At 36.6% G+C, this 18519-nt stretch overlaps 1 protein-coding gene across 19 annotated transcripts in view; it reads right to left on the reverse strand.

Annotated features, from left to right (window-relative positions):
- The window catches only part of C2CD5 (C2 calcium dependent domain containing 5), a 58943-nt gene extending 40782 nt beyond the window's left edge, over positions 1-18161 (reverse strand). For 11 of the 19 annotated variants that reach the window (XR_002046541.1, XM_010404252.3, XM_039570434.1 and 8 more), the window contains exons 1-7: positions 18004-18161; positions 14572-14658; positions 13002-13173; positions 10905-11000; positions 10220-10375; positions 7849-8047; positions 5154-5305 (exon numbers count right to left, since the gene is read on the reverse strand). Coding sequence is in view for 18 of the 19 variants with exons in the window: in XM_010404252.3 (XP_010402554.1) it covers positions 5154-5305; positions 7849-8047; positions 10220-10375; positions 10905-11000; positions 13002-13173; positions 14572-14658; positions 18004-18093 (952 nt within the window). In the remaining variant the exon portion in view is untranslated. Of the gene's footprint in view, positions 1-2095; positions 2291-5153; positions 5306-6250; positions 6376-7848; positions 8048-10219; positions 10376-10904; positions 11001-13001; positions 13174-14571; positions 14659-18003 lie in introns of those variants that run through there. The other 8 variants (XM_039570435.1, XM_010404251.3, XM_010404248.3 and 5 more) reach the window with 3 other exon arrangements.
- Between the last annotated feature and the right edge of the window lie 358 nt (positions 18162-18519).

Below are 18519 nucleotides of genomic sequence, written 5' to 3' on the forward strand. Positions count from 1 at the left end.
TAAAATTTTTTTCTGCTGTCAACCTGAATTAAAATCAACTTTTAAACAGAAAAACTTTAAGATGCAGGTTTAAAACCTTTCCTGTGACATGTAACTTTTTTTTATTTTCTTGTTATGCCTTTTTGCCTATGATTTAAATATAGATCTACTTTTCACATAAAGTTTCTACATAACCAGATTTTCTGCCCTTATCAAAAACAGTCTCACTGTCAGACTACTCTATAGTTATGTATCTCTCACTAATATTATTACAATATTTTTATTTAATAGAAGTAATAAAATTCTGGTTTTCAGAGAGTTTCAGGTAACTAAATCACCTTTCATAACTACTAGTAGGAGACTGTACACATAATTACAGCAGCAGTTACATAATGCATGATTAGGAACAAGAAAATACAACGGCAATGCACATCCTTTGATTTGAAATATAAACTCTGAAAAAAATTACAAATTATTTTACATAATTAAATACTCATCTGATTCATTCAAATAAGCTAGGGGCTACTGCTCAGCATTTAAAACTACACTTATTTGATTACTATATTTGCACACACATAACCTGTAGATTATCTGTAAATGAACATGAGATAAACTCCAATCTTGCATAATATGGTAATTCTCTCTTTCCTTCTTTCAGATTTTTACCTCCAGCCTTACCCCCCAACCATAGGAGTTTTTCTGCAGAGAAAGTTTATTAGATTCACTAACATCTTTGATGTTGAATTATTTGCTATTAAGGACCTGTCCCCTTAGCAGAGCATGTTGAGATGCAGGTTAAGTGTCTGACAGTAAATTATGGGCTCTGTGGTTAAAAATCACTAAAGTAAACACATACCAAGATTGTGTTTTTCCTAAAGTAAACACAATGCTAGTGAAACAGATTTTCTTGGTAATACTTCATGCCTAAAAACACATTATCACTGCTATTCCTTGTATCTAAAAGCCATGAGGGCTAACATGAGCAAGCAAAAATAAGCCCCTAAGTAGTAGAGGAAAGCAGAGCATAAAGAACAAAAAGGTGTCAGGAGCAGGATGAAATACAAACACCACAGTGCAAACAGTTAGAAATGAAGCCAAGATTTTCTTTTACAGAATTTGTAACTAACTCAATATAACAATTCCTTGTTACTTTCTTTTTTCTTCTTATCAAGCATCTGATAAAGATCAACAAGACTGTAAATATACATCAAAGCGCAGTTATTTTTTTTAACCAAAGACTGGAAGATCTAGAAATAATATCAGACTTAATACTGTATGTAAATTCATTCCTAAACTCACTCATTCATTTTCAAGAGTTACTAGGCTATCATTACTATATAATTAGATATAAAAACACTACAATTTTCAACGAGTATTTTTAGCTGTTCTTGGATAAGGAAACAAAAATATTGGTATCTGTATAGTCCCATAAACAAGATTAAATTGCTTTTACTATTTGGCATTGATTCTAAACATCATTGTCGGGGACTATACAATATTTAAATACAGACAAACATAGCATAAATACTACACATAAAACAAACTCAAGAATGACAAACTAACCAAAAGAGTTTCTGAAAAAAAAAGCAGTAATATCAACTATTTAATTGAAATCTATTAAAATAATCCATGTCAGTGAAATGAAAAAGTGAGCAGTAAAAATAAAAAACATGGGCTTTGTTTAAAAGGTTAAATTAAAAAGCAGAGTTGGTAGCCATCTGATAACCATTATTTCAACAAATTATGAGTGAATTCATGAAAAAGTGCAATGAGCATTTGCTCCATGCAAAATGCAGGAACAACAAAGTGAAGAGAATGTGTGGGATTACAAATCGAGTAAATTATTTCAGTCCAATTACCAATTATCAAAAGATATTTTGCAAGGGTAAAGAAGAAATTCTGTAGCATAAATGAAATTGTTTCAAATCCTCTAAGAAGTTCTGAAGGTGTTTCAAGCTTCTGGGGCAGAGGTGAGAGATGGAATGAATAGTCATGTAGCCAGCAGTTTTCGGAGGCTAACTGAGCAAACCCAGGGTTATAGAAGCATCTGTGTGTTAATCAAATAACATAATTTCCTTACAAGTTTGTTTAAAAGGCCATAATAGATAGATCCTACCAGAAGCAGCCAGAAGCAGCTCTTCAGTTAAAGAAACGCTTTTCCTCAGAACAACTGGGCTGACATGGCTAGAGTGTAGAGGTTTAATGCTAGACCCCGAGAGGAGGAGACAGGACTTTTTAAGATGTGGGGAATCACAAGAAAGTGTAGGGGAGCTGGGAAACAGGAAAATCCTAGGTCCCTGTGGGGAAGGTGCTGTGGAGGAAAGTAATAGAGACAAAGATGTAGATTCAGAAGATGACTAAAGAAACAGACAAAAGAAATCAAAATGAAGCATTTTTGTTTTCTCTAAACGAATCAACACTTACTGCAAATTATTTCTCGACATACAAAGAAATGGAATGACAATACAGCTCCACAATGTGCATGAGAAGCATGCTTTTAAAAATCATGACCTGATTAACTTTATTTTGAAATTAATTTTTTAGAGACATGGTAATTTAACATTATTTTAAATGTCAAACAAAATCTGATAGCAAATAGTATGGAGTAAAACCCAAATAACAGAGTCTTTGCACACACTTAATCTGATTACTTTCATTATCTCAATAGAAAAAGTTATTTTCCAAAGAGGTAATGGATTTGTTTTATGATTTTCTAGTGTGATAAATCTTGTAGAATTCTAAGTTCCCACACCAAGAAAAGGAGTTCCCACCTTCTCCATTTCCTCCAAACATATGCTATGGCATATCAAAATGTATTATCTGATTAAAATACATCATGCTTTTTGTCAGCCTGATTCTTTTCATTTGCAGTGGCATAAAATATATCCCTGCTTCCAGAAGTCTAACTTCAAACACAAACAAGCTTTCTCACCAAATGTATTTATAGACCAGAATGGATAACACAAGCACAACTGTCTTTCACAGAAGACATCAAGGTAATATTTTCCAGATTTGCAGCTATTGAAAACTAGATGCTTAAGCAGATCCAAGTTTAAACCTCCAGTGTTTTGTTACTCATACTGTGAAATTGTAGTATCTGCACTGTTTCTCCAGGTTAGTCTCCATCTCAGACATGTCAGCACACTAACCACCTGACTGAGAAATAAAGAAGAATATAATATACTGCAGAAATAGCAGAAAATACTTTGTTTTTCACATCAGCCAATCTGAGAAACTGGCATCTCAAATTTGATAATGGTTGATGTGTCACATGAGAAGTCTGCATTTCTTTAACTTTGTTTAACCACTAAGATCACCAACTTACACATTGAAATATTTCAACTTGGTAATAGCCTTGGGAAATGAAAACAGAGGTCTAAACATATACAGTAATTGCTAAGAACAACACACCGAATTTAGCATGTTATGGAAGTGTCTTCTGCACATCATCAAATTTTGGGTAAAAAGTAAAACAAATTACTCATTACATACTGTCCTTTTAATCTATTAAGATTCAAAATCGAGTTTGTCATAACAAGGTACAGAAGTTTTAAATGTAACCAGCAAATCCTCTTTGGACAAGTTTCAGTAGCAGAGTTAAAAGCTGCCAAAAAGACAGTGCTAATAAGCAAAACTATGCCCACAGTTTGCTTTAATACTAGAAAGATAGCTAAAAAAGTATCTTTACATACTTGAAAAATCCCTACAAATAAGAGGCACCAAATGCACAATCTGTTTCAGTTCTGAATGAACTGACTAAAGACAACAGGGTTTATCCATCTACATAACATTGCCAGGAAATATATAAGGCTGCTGCTTTAAAACCTGAACACATTCACAGTGAGTTGCCACATGCCTAAATTCACACCACATCTATAAAGATGACCACCTACGTTACATTTAAATCCTTTACATGACATGATCTTTACCATGGAAAATCTGATCAAAAGAAACAGGTTTTCAAATATTCAGTAAACCAAGCACATGAATTTGGGGTGCTCCTAAGTAATAAGCATCCAGTTATATCTGTAGGTCCTTTAAATGAGTGACCACCATAGGTTACCCACAGGACAGCCATCCTTTAAAAAAGACAAAAAAATAAAGTGTGCTTTCTTTTGCTTGTTTGTTTTAAAAATGAGACAGAGAAGACAGGACTAAGAAAGACAGCTTTCTAATTGGGAATATTTTAAATATATTTAGGGAATAAACTGCATGAAATATTTAATACAACTCCATTTGAATGCAATATTCAATTTATCTGCTAGGAAAAATTTTTGAAAGGGGTGCTATCAAGTAAAGCTGAATCAACTACTTTAATATGCTTTAAAATTGTCTAACTAGATGGACACCAGAATATTCTGAGCTTCAAATACCACAATTTAAAACATCATTATAAAACTAACCACACTTCCGTAAACAATTCTGCAAAATACTTTGCCCTATGGTAGCAAAATTCAGGGCATTGGTCACATAATGAAGAATAAACAGACAATAATTCTTTAAGTTGTGCTGACATTATTACTGACATGATTCTAACAACAGACTAAAAAATAAGGAAGGAGGAAACAACAAGTTGAAAAAATTATGATAAAGCAAGAGAGAAAGAAAAATGCTTTCTGAAGATGGCTGGATTACCTCTAATGTAATTTAAGTTACTTTGAAAGTGTATACTGTGTATGTAAAGCTATTTCCATATACCAAGAGAATAAAATGACAGTGGCTGCTACATTTCTATTATTGCATTTGCAATATTAAGATAAATGTATGCAGTAAACTTAGAGCACAACACAGTAGGCTTGAAGGCTACATAGTTTTAGTAACACCATCCTTAACATATTGTGGTAAGAAATACATTCCTATGATCTGTGATATGAAATGGAGGAAATAAGAAAAAGGCAATTACTAAGAACTCCCTTAATGCTCTAAGATGTTTTATTTTGATTCAAATACAGTTGTGGCACAAAAGTCATTTTCAGGTTATCCAGGACACTGGAAATACAGACAGGATTGAAATTTTGACCCTACAGAAATTCTCTTGAGGCTTGAGGTGTGCTATGTGAGGTCTCCAATTTTCACATCATTTTGATAACTTAAATGCCAAAAAGCAAAAAGGGGTTGAATGAAAATATAAAGAGAAACACAACTTAAACAAAAAGTGGGTGGAAGCGCCTTACCAGTTTTGGGTGTCAAACTCAAATCTGTGTCAGAAGAAGAGGACTGTCGACTGTAGGACTTGGAAGGTGAAAAGGAATAGGTTTGGTTTTTCAGAGGGGTGGAGGGTCCTGATGAATGAGTATTGGGATTGGGATCTTCATTGAAAGGAATCCTGCCAGAAGAAGGTGGAAACATATTCAGTAATCCTGTGCCAAGGGACCTGGCTGACAGCAGCATGATCCAAACACCAGGATGGGATTGGGGCAGGGCCAGCAGTTATTCCTTAGATGCGAGACTGGGAATGAGGCCAGAGGCAAAGAAATGCTGTTTTACTCTCTCAGCATCCTACAGAGAGATGCTAATCATCTACAATGAAACAATTATGCCAAATGAAAGGCATGAGATGTGACCAAAAAAAAAAAAAAAAGGCAAAAGAAAAAAATTGAAAAGTTTATGGCTTAAAAATCTGGTCAAATACACAATGCTCTGAGTTAGTTTAATAAAGAAAAAATTATTTCAAGTTATAGTTGTGTTTATACATATTTATACACTTATGTATATACACATATGCATTTTAAGGTAAAAAAAATGTATGTTTCCTTATCCTATAGCATCAGCAGCATGCCACAGCTAAAAACAGAGCAAAGAGGAGAATCTTTATGGGAACAACTCTATTGACAAACAGTTTACTTATGCACAGCTGACTTACCTGCTCTCTAAAACCATCTCTTCCACAAATGGCACAGACCCTCCCTAGAACCATTTTAAAACCTACTGTATCTGAATTATGCTTGAAAATCATTATGAGCTCAAATCAATGTCTCCCAGATACATCACCTTATTTTTTTACTTAATTTCACAGGAAGCAAGAGCATGTTAAAGTGAAGAGTGTGGCTTTGTGGAAGAGACCCTGAGGCATCTCCAAGAAACTATTCTGCCTTTGTTTGAGCAGCTGCACCTTGGGTGCTTCTTCCCTGATAACAGAAGGTGTGTCCACGAGAAAATGAGGGAGGAAAGATGGGTGGTACCTGCCTACACTGCCTGCCTGCCTGCCCTTTGGGACTACTGTGCCTGTGGGCTGCCTCTCCCCAGCTCTGGAGTGTGAGCAGTCTCGTACCAGTGTAGATGAGAGTGGGAACAGACACAGAGAAGTTCTGAGTAAGTCGTGAGCCAGTAGCAGTGTGAATTGGGCTGTTGTGAGTCGAGCGGCATCCATGGCTTGGCGGATGAACCAGCGGAGACCTGAGAGAGTTTGCAGCCAAGGTGGAAGAAAAGAAAACAATACACACAAACAGGTTGCAAAGTTATGTTATCAATGATTTCAGGGAAGTTTAGCTAGAGGAGATCTCTTACTCTAAGCAGACTCTAAGAATTTCAATTCCTAGCATGCAAGAGTCCAGATGAAATAAAAGGAGGGAAAGGAACAGCTTAAGCACTTGCTTGTGACTGCATCATTGATTCTTTGGCAACTAGCCATAAAGTTAGTAAAGCCAAGAATAAGAAGAATCAAATTAGTTGACTTTGCTGCCTTAGAGAAACATTCCCATTTTTTGAACTGAGACAACATCCATCACCAAGCTGAACATGGATAATTTGGGAGGTGGAATTTCCACATATTGCTGCAGAGTGAAAGCCACTGGTTTATTTATGGACACTTTTTAAGTTGATAATTACCAGGTCTACCTTTTTTTGTTTTTAAACACCATGCTGTTGTTCTATGCTGCACTGTATCCTGAAGTCCTTTTAAAGGCAATTTTTTAAAATCAAGACAAGTCACCACAAGCTATGCTGTGAAATAGAAACCAGTAATTTTTAAAAGTCAGTCCATATTTTGCAATATTTTGCAGAGCAACTGATGCTTGCACAACAAAAATGCCTCATCTCTATTGTAGTGACACAACAGTTCAAGTTAATGAAAATGGCTACTTCAATTAATACAGCCAGAAATACAGGATATGTAATACACTTCCTGGTGCAGTTTTTTCCTTCCTGGATTGCTCTACCAAACAGAAGATAACTAAAATATCCAAGCAAAAAAGTAGCAACAGTTTGAAGAAGACTGCAAGTGTTATTTCTAATAATTTCTATTAATATCAAAATACTGCATTCAAACTGTTTGGTGCTGCAGTACATATGACAAAAATCACAAAATTATACTTCTCATCATAAAGATTGCTCTGCAAGCTCACTGTCTACCTGCTTTGCCACAGTCCTAACTTGTTTTACAACAGTAAAAAGCAAAACACAATAAAAGATGAGACCTCTTTGGGGTCATTGTCTAAATCACTGACAGAACCATCAGAATTCAAAATTTATCTTCTCTTATATGCTCATAAACATTTAAACTTGGACCAAAGGTGTATTTCTGAGAGGCCTTCACAAAAATGTTCATCACACAAACACAGCGCCAAAGCAGAACTAATTACAGTTAAACTGGTGGATTACAAGCCAAGATATGTAGTACTATCACTACATAAATTCAAAGAAAGTCATCTTAAGTAAGAATTACCACTCCAGCTTCTACTGAAATAACTAATCATCCAACCTAAAACATTTCAGAATTGCAGAATATAAAACTGGGTTGCAGACAAATAAAACTACAAAAGAAAAACAAGTTCTGGGAAAAAAAGAAATCACACCGGTTATGAAAAACTGAATGAGTATGAAAAGAAGAGGTGAAACTTGTTTCCCTACAAGCTGCTAATTCATACTTACTCCTTCATTTCTTTGGATGGGGAGTTACATGCAGGTAAAAATGCTGATGTGTTACTTATTTTATCCAAAGTGCAGGCTGTTCCTATGGCTCTCACTACAAGTCCAGACTCTCCCTCCAAATCAAAACACTGCAAATAACCAACAACAGCATTTCCTCTCATTTCAAGCACCTTCAAGCCAATCTTCCTTTGCAATTCACCTACAAAACAAAAGGTAAAGAACTCATAATTGCAGCGAACTACTTATATTCTCTTTTGTGGTCTTTGACCTCTGCTTTTGGAGTGCCAACCAAGTCAGTAGAACAAGTAATAAATCCAATCCTACGTAGCTAGGCCAAGGAGCCGGTCACAACTTCAGCCTCCTATAACATTGTGTGATACTAATGACTTACACAGCTTTTTGCTTTTTTCTCCAAATCCATTCTGATTGCCAAAACAACATGTTATTTCACAGGGTTTTTTTCCACTAGTCTTTATTTTCAGTAGGCTTTTTTTCCTTTTTTCTACTTATTTAGAAACTTACATGAGTTCGAGAACACAACCTCTGTCTCTCTCTGAATACTTCATATAGTTCAAGACAATGCAACATCTTTGAACTCTACATTTCTTCATTTACCAATTTATTTAAGCATATTTCAACTTAATTCATACTTTTTGCCCCTCTACTGCAAACCAAAGATTACCACTGTATTAGCTGCACACAAGGGCTGAAAGACTGTGACTATAAGAAACTGGTCTGCCATTGATGCTTATTTAGGAGGATATCATAAAAACATTAATTGATCTATGTAGTTGGATTGCCTTGGTAATAACTAAGGTGGAAAATATCATCTCTCTTCTTATGAAAATGAAAGATTTCTAAAATCCTCTTATAACAAACTGAAAAATCCTCACTGTCACAAAGGATGGCCTAACAGTCCTAATGTCACTGCTGCTGAGAAATCAAGTGGAATGAAACGGTCACAGAAAATCTCCTGAGTTGGAAGGGACCCACAAGGATCACCTAAGTCCAACTCCTGGCTCTGGTTTCTACTGCTTTCTGGAAGTTTGATTTTAAAATTACCAGCACAGGTTACTACTGTAAACTTCTTAACTGAAGTTACAGTCCGTACCTGTCTTGAAAAAGTTCTAGAGTTGAGATAGAGTATGAAAGTTTCTTTTTAACATAATACATAATATGACAGAGATCTGTGAAACAGCCTGGCTCACTGTCAGAAGTTATAGATTTATGCAAGATTCTTTAGGTGTGACCACCAATAACAGTATCACACATTTTATTACATGAGATGAAACAGTAATGCTGCGAGTTCTTTTGGGTTTTTATCCTCTTATCTATTGCCATGAATAAAATCTAGCAGAGTACTTTATCTCCCTGCACTACTTATGCACAGCAAGAAATATGCAAATGTGAATTCTGTAAACTAATATGGGAACTATATTAAAAAAAGTGTCTTCATGTTAGTTATCACAACAGTTTAGTTATTTTTTTCCCCCACAGCGTGCTGGCCCTCCCAATGAAGGTACTAACATCTCCATAATCTTTTATGTTGCACTACTTACTGAGGATCTCGAGGACACCTTTCACTAGACCAGGTTGCTCTGAGCCCCATCCAACCTGGCCTTGAACTCTTCCAGGGATGAGGCAGCCACAACTTCCCTGGGCAACCTGTGTCAGGGCCTCACCATCCTCACAGGGAAGAATTTCTTCCCAATACCTAATCTAAACCCACTGTCAGTTTGAAGCCATTCCCCTTGTCCTGTCACTCCAGGCCCTCGCAAATAGGCCCTCTTCATCTTTCTTCTAGCTCCTTTCAGGTACTGGAAGGCCACAATTAGGTCACTCCAAAGCCTTCTCTTCTCCAGGCTGAATAATCCCAAATCTCTCAGCCTTTCCTCACAGGAGATGCTTGAGAAACAATGAACCAAGCCTGACCTCAAAGAGATAGGATGAGTAACGTAAGTATTGATATACACTGTATCTGAGATAGTGTGTAATTGCTCACACACTTCAAAACAGTTCAAAGAGGGTGAAGTTCATTACTTTAATTGTTTGAGTCAAAATTCTAGTGATACCCCTCATATGGGTTAAGAACATCTTCAGAAAAGTTTCACAGGTTTGACCTTGCTAAAAGCAACCAAAAAATTAGGCAGCAGCATGGCCTCGTCAGGAAGAGAAAAAAAAAAAAAAAAAAATCAGTCACCCTGTCCATCAATTAGAAAAACATAATCCTCAGAAACAGAAGACACTGTGAACTGAAAAAAATCAACATAATTAACAACAAAACTCATATACAATCTTAAGCAAGGCACTTATTCAAATCCTGAACATTTTTAGAAGTAGCAATAACCATTACAGCCCACATGTTTAATACCTGACATGAGTGAAATGAGTCGTTGCCGAGCCTCATTCGATGCCCTGGGAGTACGGATTCTGTCTATCCACTGGTACTCTGGGTCCTCATTAACTACAAGCTCTTCCACAAATCCATGAATTATTACTGCTCTGTAACACTTAGGAATAGATGTAGCTGTTAAAAAATATATACATAAAAGACGTAAGACATAGGTCTATGAGCCAAGAATAGCAAGAAAAACATAAAATTAGACATAAAAATGATTCCAGAAAGTTTTCCAGACAATTTTCTTTGACAATGTGGACATACCCAGGCAGTTTTGCTTGTGAGATCACGGAACCCTGATAAGATAACTGTTCAGTGCACCAGTTACAGTATGTACCATTATGAAACCTTTTCACTTTGTGCCTCTTTAAAAGGATATGGACCCAAAATAACACCGCATGTGTATGCACAGACACTGAAATGCAACTTATGGAGATTAAAAAATCCCATCAGTTATTTACATTGTTTTGAGATACGAACAGTAAAAATGTGTTAAAAAAGAAAAGCAAACTAAACAATTCTTTGCATTTTGCTCCAATGTTATCTCCACTCGGTTTATGCAATGAGGTGGTAAGAGAAGGGAGGCCAACAGAAGAGGCAAAGAAAGGAAAGGAGGAAAAAAGGTTTTTGTTCAAATAAACTTTTTTCCTCTACTTACTGCAAAAAAATTTGACTCCACAGGATGACTGCCTAAATCTGTTTAAATCATTGAAGAGATCTACTTTCACCACCACATTGATCTCCCCACGTATACCTATTGATAAAAAAATTAAATACCAGAAGTTATAACAATATAACTGTTCAATACAAAACTAGACCTACAAATTATTTCCTATTATTAGTAATTAATCCCAGAGGAGCAGGAAGCCATATCCTTGCTTGTCAGGTCTGCTGCAGAAACACTGACTCAGAAGAAGTTTTTAGTTCTGCCAAGCCTTTGAGGCTGAAGCAATAAAAGCAACACTCCTCAAATGCCTATTTGCACCAAACAAGACTTTGTAAGAAAGATGGGACTGGGAAAAGAGAAGCCATCAGCCTCTTGATGCTGCAGTGGCCTCTGCTGCAGGGTGCTTTCTCTGCTGAATTTCGTCCCTGAAACAATTTCAAAATTGCAGTAAAGCTCCTCTCTGAAGTTCAACCCAAGGAGAAAGATTTATGGTTCTTTCTAGAACCACAAAGTGGAACAGGAAGTGCTTGCAAAATACTAACTGTGATGAGAAATATATAAAAAATAAGGAATTACAGACCTTTTAGACAAAGCTTAATTTTCAACTATGACTAAACCTTACTAGAAATAGAATATTTTCTAACACACAACCATTCCCTTTCGACTTCTCTACTTTCCTGTTCTGAGTTTTTTCTACTTTTTCCCCACCCAGTAACAAAATCATTTCACATATTATAGGTTCTGACATATTGAGGACTAAACTTCTTGATGAGTCTGATTTCTAGCATCTTCAGAAGCCTTTATCACATCAGTACACGATACCCAAAGAGCAGCACTGGATTTGTTGTTCAACTCAGATATTACTGCAATAAAATCAGCTGCATCTCCCTTCCAAAATGCCAACAGAAAGAAGCCTTCAGTTACTATAACAGGAAATGCCGCAGGGTTATGTATTTTCACAAATAATCATGTTGAGGTGAAAGAAAAAAATTTTAATACAAACTTACGAACACTGTATTTATTATTTTTTAAGGAAGCATCAATTAATGTTTGCCAAGAGTCAAGATAATTGGAATCTAGAGCTATGAGCATGAAAATATAAGAATTCCAATTTTACTTAAATAGAAAAAAGCTGTGAAATACCAACATATCTGAAAAAATATAGAGAAATCTAACTCTCTCTAACCTACCAGCTGTACACATCCTGAAACAAGTGTTTGCATAATTTAGCTCCAGAAGAAAATGTGTGACAGGAAAATGTGCATAGGATAAAAAGGTAATTAAAAAAATACATGCAATATTTCTCGATATTTCTGTTCGCTATAACTGGTTTAGATGCAAAAAATACTTTGCATCAGTTATGACGAGCATCTGGCAAACACCATTATTGACCAACAATAATTTATAATTAGCTTTTAATATTATTAGGTCATTTAATTCACCCCGAATAATGAACGAGGGAGATAATGGCAACCACAGAGATGTTCTGCACTAAGGTATTCAATCGGCAAGTTAATTGCTCTAAACTGACATTGGCTCTCTGAGACAAAAGCTATTTCATTAAAATCAAAAGCAAAAATATCATTAACTTCATTTTCTCATACCTTCAAGACATTCTGATGAAATTCACCTAACACTGAGAGCACTTGCTGCATGGAAAAGGAATTTCATCCTGTTGAAGATATCTCACATTCTGTCCCTTCATCTCAATTAAGTTTATCCCAAGTCTCAGGAAGGCACACCCCAAATAACTCCAGCAAAGTTACACTCATTTAGCAAACACGTGGTAATTGGATGAATATGTCTGAGTCTTTTTTTTTTTATCTCAATTTTGCAGCAACTAGTGAAGATTTTTCCCACTTGTCACAAGTCCTATGGAAGGCATTCTGCCAAGCACTGGTCTGAACTCCTATGCCAGAAATCTTCTCATGCCAGAAACGATTAGGGGAGGGGAAAAAAAAAAAAAGCCAGGAAAGTAGTTTTCCAACTCCAAAGATAAAATTATTACAAATTTCTGAAGACAGTTTACAAGATTATAAGAAGCAGATTACATTTCAAACAAGACTGTTTTAAATTAGAAAATCTTACCATGAATGGTATCATAAATTGGAAACCACCCTGAAATAACTGTGGCTGCTTCACTATAGAGCAGAGGATCAATATCTATGTACACTTTGCCAATGGCATCATTGGCACTGTATGTATCGTGATCAAGAACTGTGATCTGGAGAGGCTCATCTTGGAGGTCTTCATCATCTACCTGGAAAACAAATATTAACATGGAATCTGAGTATTTAAAAATGTGCAGGGAAACACTGATGAAAAACAAACACAGAAGAGAGGAGTTACGAACAGCAACCTGACAGATAAATCTGTAATTTCAGTTTCCTGAAGCCAAACAACACATTCACTTATTTTGATTTTATCCTTCAGAGACTGATGAGATCCTGGAAAAAGAGCTATCACTGGAAGAAGAACAGAAAAGCAAGATTACAGTGATTATGCATTTTTAAATTCCACAGTGTTTTAAGTCACACTTCCTAGATTGCCCACCCATCTCCACAATACATACTGATAAATAAAAAAAAAGAAAAAAAAGAAAATTTAAGATAAAATATCTCAGAGGACTATTACACTCTGAAGTTAAGATTATGGTGTTCTCATCACTGGTCAATGGCTTAAAAGAAGATATTTTACACAGTCTGCAGTAAAAATTCAGTAATTCTACATATGCAATTTCCTAAACAAAAGCAATAATCCATCTACAGATAATTCAACTATTTTCTTTTATGACTAAGACAGACATTTCACAACTTTTTATGTTGAATGTCACAAACCAAGAATTAAGTTTGCTAACAGCAATGAGATGACTCATGTATTTGAAGAATTGTGATACTGCCTTAGAACACGGTAAATGAACCAGAACTACACATTCAAGTGTTTTAATAATTAATTTATTCTAAACATCATCCTCATTTTTTAAGTAGTAAAAAAATGTAGTAACAAAAGAGGAACATGTAGACACTTGCTCAGGGCATAATGTCAAAGGATATCAACAAATTAAATCCTGGAAAGCAACAAGCAATTATAGGAAAATGCTGAGTGCTCTCATTATTACATAAGGAAATGGGAAGATAAAGTGTCCAATAATTGTTGTCCAAGCTCTTTATTTTGTAATCTTTGCATAGGAATTTTCCGTTTTCTCCTTTGACAAGACCATTATCTTTGCAACCAAATGTAAGACTTCAAATACCAATTAACTTTCCTTGCTCAAAATTAAAAAAAAAAACCCACAAGAACACCCATACTTTCATATATTTATACGTATTTGTACTGATAACTGTACTGAAAAAGCCTAATCCTTGCTACATTCCCCCCACCTTCTCTGCAGTATTCTCTTTTCTAATAGAAAATTTAAGTTGAATCCAACCTAGCAAGCTTTTGTCTTCACAAACACTCCTAAAAAGCCAATGAGATGCCCTCAGCAAACAAGGACTGACTGGAGCTGGGTTTCCTGAAAAGGCTTTGTTGTGTATTTAAACACAAATACACTTCAGTGCTCAAAACTCATTTTCTGCCTGAAATGCAATTATTTCATTAAGGGCAGCTAAACCAGAGTGTCTACATAGTTACAGGCAAACTCTTAAAAAATACTTACTTCAAATTTGAACCACTCAGAATTCCACTGAGGATTAAGTGATTTGGGATATACGTCTGTCTTAAATGTTGTATTTCCAAATTTCACCTAAAAATACAAACATTCAATTATCAATTACAAATAATAAAGAAATTTTGAAACTCCTTAAATTGACATATGCAAATAATTTCAAATACATATTTCAACAAATCATTTTTTCTCACTGAGAGTGCCTTTTAAAATCAATTTACATACATCAGTATCCATGTATCAATGACATTTCCAATCAATCTCTCTCTCATACTACTAAAATTGTTTCTTTTCCTCCTCAATCATTTGAGAGGGAAAAATATCACTTATATTGGCTTTTCAAAGCCACTTGGCATACTCTCCTTGCCTTCTATAAGAAAAAATACTAAAAATATTGATAGTTTATGTCCTATTACTCTTCTCTCTAGGATTTCTCAATCAGCTTCATAGACAATTGTTAAAATAAGTATAAAACCAAATTGGATTTGAGAAATAAAGAGAGAGTACTATTAAAAATTAGATATTTTCCATACTTTTATTGCTTATTGCACCTTCAACCACATTATAACCTATTTCAGCAGCACCCATACGGTCTCCACAGGTGTCTACTTCAGTGAAAGCCCATTTGGGTTTTGTGGGGGTTTCTTGTTTGCTTTTTTAAAGTGAAACTGAATTTCTGTGATGCTCCATACATCAGGAAACCACACAGCACCATGTAAAAGCCTTTATCTTACTGCAGCTTTCATTCCAAATCATTCACAAACACTTGCAGTTCTCTGAATGCTGCCTCTCAAAAAAATGAGCACTTCACCTCATACCAAGTATCTGATGGTACTTAAAAATACTGAAAGTTACATTTTTAAGTTTATTCAATAATCTTAAAGAAAATAATGAGTATACTGATAGAAAAGAAATGCTGGAGTTAGAGGTGTGTAGATTTTGACAGCTGTTACCTTTTAAAAGTCTAAATGCATTTTGGAGACTAAATTTAGGCCTGGATTTGAAAACTGTGTAGTAATTCTTTTAACACTTCTGCCCAAGACAGTATTAAGTAACCACTTCATACATTTCAATAATATAGTGATTATTTTGCACAGGTGCATATCCCAGCTCTGAAGAGATTTTGCACTTGCTTAAGTACAATAAAGTGATGTTAGCACTGGCTGTAAGTTAAGGGAGCTTCTGATTCCAGAAGCTGCCAGGATGCAACAGCCCTGAGCTCTACCCCACCTACTTTAACATGTTATCTCGGGAGTAAATCAGTTCCCTTAGAGCTCCAGGCAGTTATAACTGAATTTCCCCAGTACTCCAGCTACTTCATTGAAGCTTGTAGAGACAACCAAACACCACACTGCTGTCCACTGTGCAAAGTTAAAAGCACATTTATGGAAGAAATTGTAACAAAATATTCTGAGTTGGGACAAGGATCATTGTGCTCATACTGGTGAAGTCCAAATTTTGCATAACCTGAGCCAAGTAAGAGCTCTCAAGTCTCTTCTCATTTTCTTTTCTAGTTCTAAGTTTATATTGCAATATTTAACAAGGAAATTTAAGGCTAGTAAACAACCAGAACTTTAACATGTGCTTTTCTTTTTTTTTTTTAAGGAAAAACACATTGTAAAGTTTTTCAGCAATCTCATACAGAAAAATAAAACAATAGTTTCAAGCTCAATTTATTTTGAAGTAAATCTCACCTGCTGTATTGCCTACTCCACACATGGAAAGGGTAGTTACTCCACACTGTTCCTAAGTAACAATCCTAAAAGCAAGGCCCCCATCTGTGTATTTCTTTAGCCTTATCTGTGCCAAGACACTCATGGAACTCATGTTAACCCAGCTAAGCAAACTGGTCTTGATGAAAATTTTTATTTTCCTTTTTTGCTATGCTAGTATTTTACTATATGAATTTCAAAAATCTACTTTGCTACACAGACAGTACGCTTAGGAACAAGTAACCCACAGAAGAGGAGAGCTGTTTCTCCTAACACAGAGTAAAAACAGGCCACATGAAACTCAGTGAACTGTATTTCCTAGTTCTGTTTTCCCTGTCTCCTGGTAGCAAGCATCACAGTTGTTGTAATTTTAAACTGGATTAATAGGCAACCTACAAGAGAAGATTTTATAAATTAAAACCTGACCAGTGAAACAGCTGACAAAACAGTGAAATGCTAAGTTTCATGTAATAAAATATAAATACATAAAAATAGCTGTACTATTTCAGCTCCACTGAAAAGCTGAAATACATCTTCACTTTATTACAGGTAACTCTCCTATTAAGCACTGCCCTTAGAGTCTAATGTCAACCAAATTTTTAAGCACCAAATGAAATCAGGACTTATATACCCCAATTTTTTTAATATTAGTATTATCATATTTTTCAGTGTATACAGTTCTAGAAAGGCATTCTGTCTTCCTACCTTAATTCTAGTATTGTGCCAACCTCAATCACTATTTGTGGTACAAGACATGGATTTTCATAGCACATTATTTTAAAATAGCTCTGATTTTTCTGAGAGTATGATTCCTGAATCTATGGAATGCTTCTGAAATGTTCTAAGTCATCCATATTGGAAATAATGAATCGAAAAACATAATGATCATGTAACAGAAATAACAGAAATCATAGAAAGGCTTGTGCTGGAAGGGACCTTAAAGTCCATCTCATTCAAACCCCTCTGCATGGGCAGGGATGTCACCCATTGGATCACGTTGCTCAGAGCCTCCTCCAACCTCGGCCTTAAATAATTCCACTTATTTTGCACTTCAGCTTGTTTTACAATCCCTGCCTGAGAAACACCCTATATATTGCCTGTTAAGTATATGACTGTAAAGAAGGTTGAAGTTAGATACTCTGGGTGCAATAAAGTGATTAAAACGCACAAATAATATCAAATATTTATTGACTAAAAGTCCCCTTGGAAAATATTTTAGTATTTCAAACATTTTAAATGGAAAGATGAATATTGGCCTTAAAAGTAAAGCCTGTACAACCACTCATATATTAAGCAATATAACTGATTTAAAGATGATCTTATTACTTCTCCATCCTCCTTACAACACGTCTGCCTAATCACAGAATCAGTTAGGTTGGAAAATACCTCAGAGATCACCGACTCCAAGCTATGATCGACCACCACCATAACAACCATACCATGGCACTGAGCGCCGCGTCCAGTCTTTCCTTAAATACCTCCAGGGACGACGACTCCACCGCCTCCCTGGGCAGCCCGTTCCAATGTCTGATCACCCATTCCATGAAGAAATTCCTGCTGATGTCCCACCTAAACCCACCCCGGTGCAGCTCAGGGCACTGTCTCCTCGCCCTGCCCCTGGTTCCCGGGAGCACGGAGGTGCGGGACGGGCCCGGCAGGTGCCTCCGCCGCGCGGGCCCGGCGCGCCCATCCCGCTGCCCCTGCCACCAACCTCCACGAAGGCGTCGGTCAGGTCGCTGGCGCGGTCCATCACCGGCAAATGGCGCCCCGCCACGATCTTGACCTTCAGCTTCCCCGGCATCTTCTTCCTCCCCTCCCCTCCTCCTCCCGCAAGCTGCAGGGACAGCGCGACCGCGCCTGTGCCATGGACAGGCGGGCGCGGCGGCTGCGCATGCGCGAGGCCCCCACGGCCGCCCCGCCCTCGGCCGGCGGGGAGCGGGAGAGGAGTCGTAGGGTCAAGGAATTGTTAGGGCTGGAAATCACCCTGTCCGACAGCCTTGCCAAGGCAGGGTCACCTAGAGCAGGTGACATACAAACGTCTTCAGGTGGGTTTGGAATGTCTCCAGAGAGGGACACTCGACGCCCTCCCTGGGCAGCTGTTCCAGGGCTCTGCTACCTTCAGTGTAAAGAAGTGCTTCCTTCTGTTGAGATTAAACTCCTTGTGTTTTACTTTATGGCCATTGCTCCTTGTTCTGTCGCTGGGCACCATTGGAAAGAGTCTGGCACC

This window comes from Corvus cornix, chromosome 1A (assembly GCF_000738735.6).
Source record: "Corvus cornix cornix isolate S_Up_H32 chromosome 1A, ASM73873v5, whole genome shotgun sequence".
Classification (NCBI taxonomy): domain Eukaryota; kingdom Metazoa; phylum Chordata; class Aves; order Passeriformes; family Corvidae; genus Corvus; species Corvus cornix.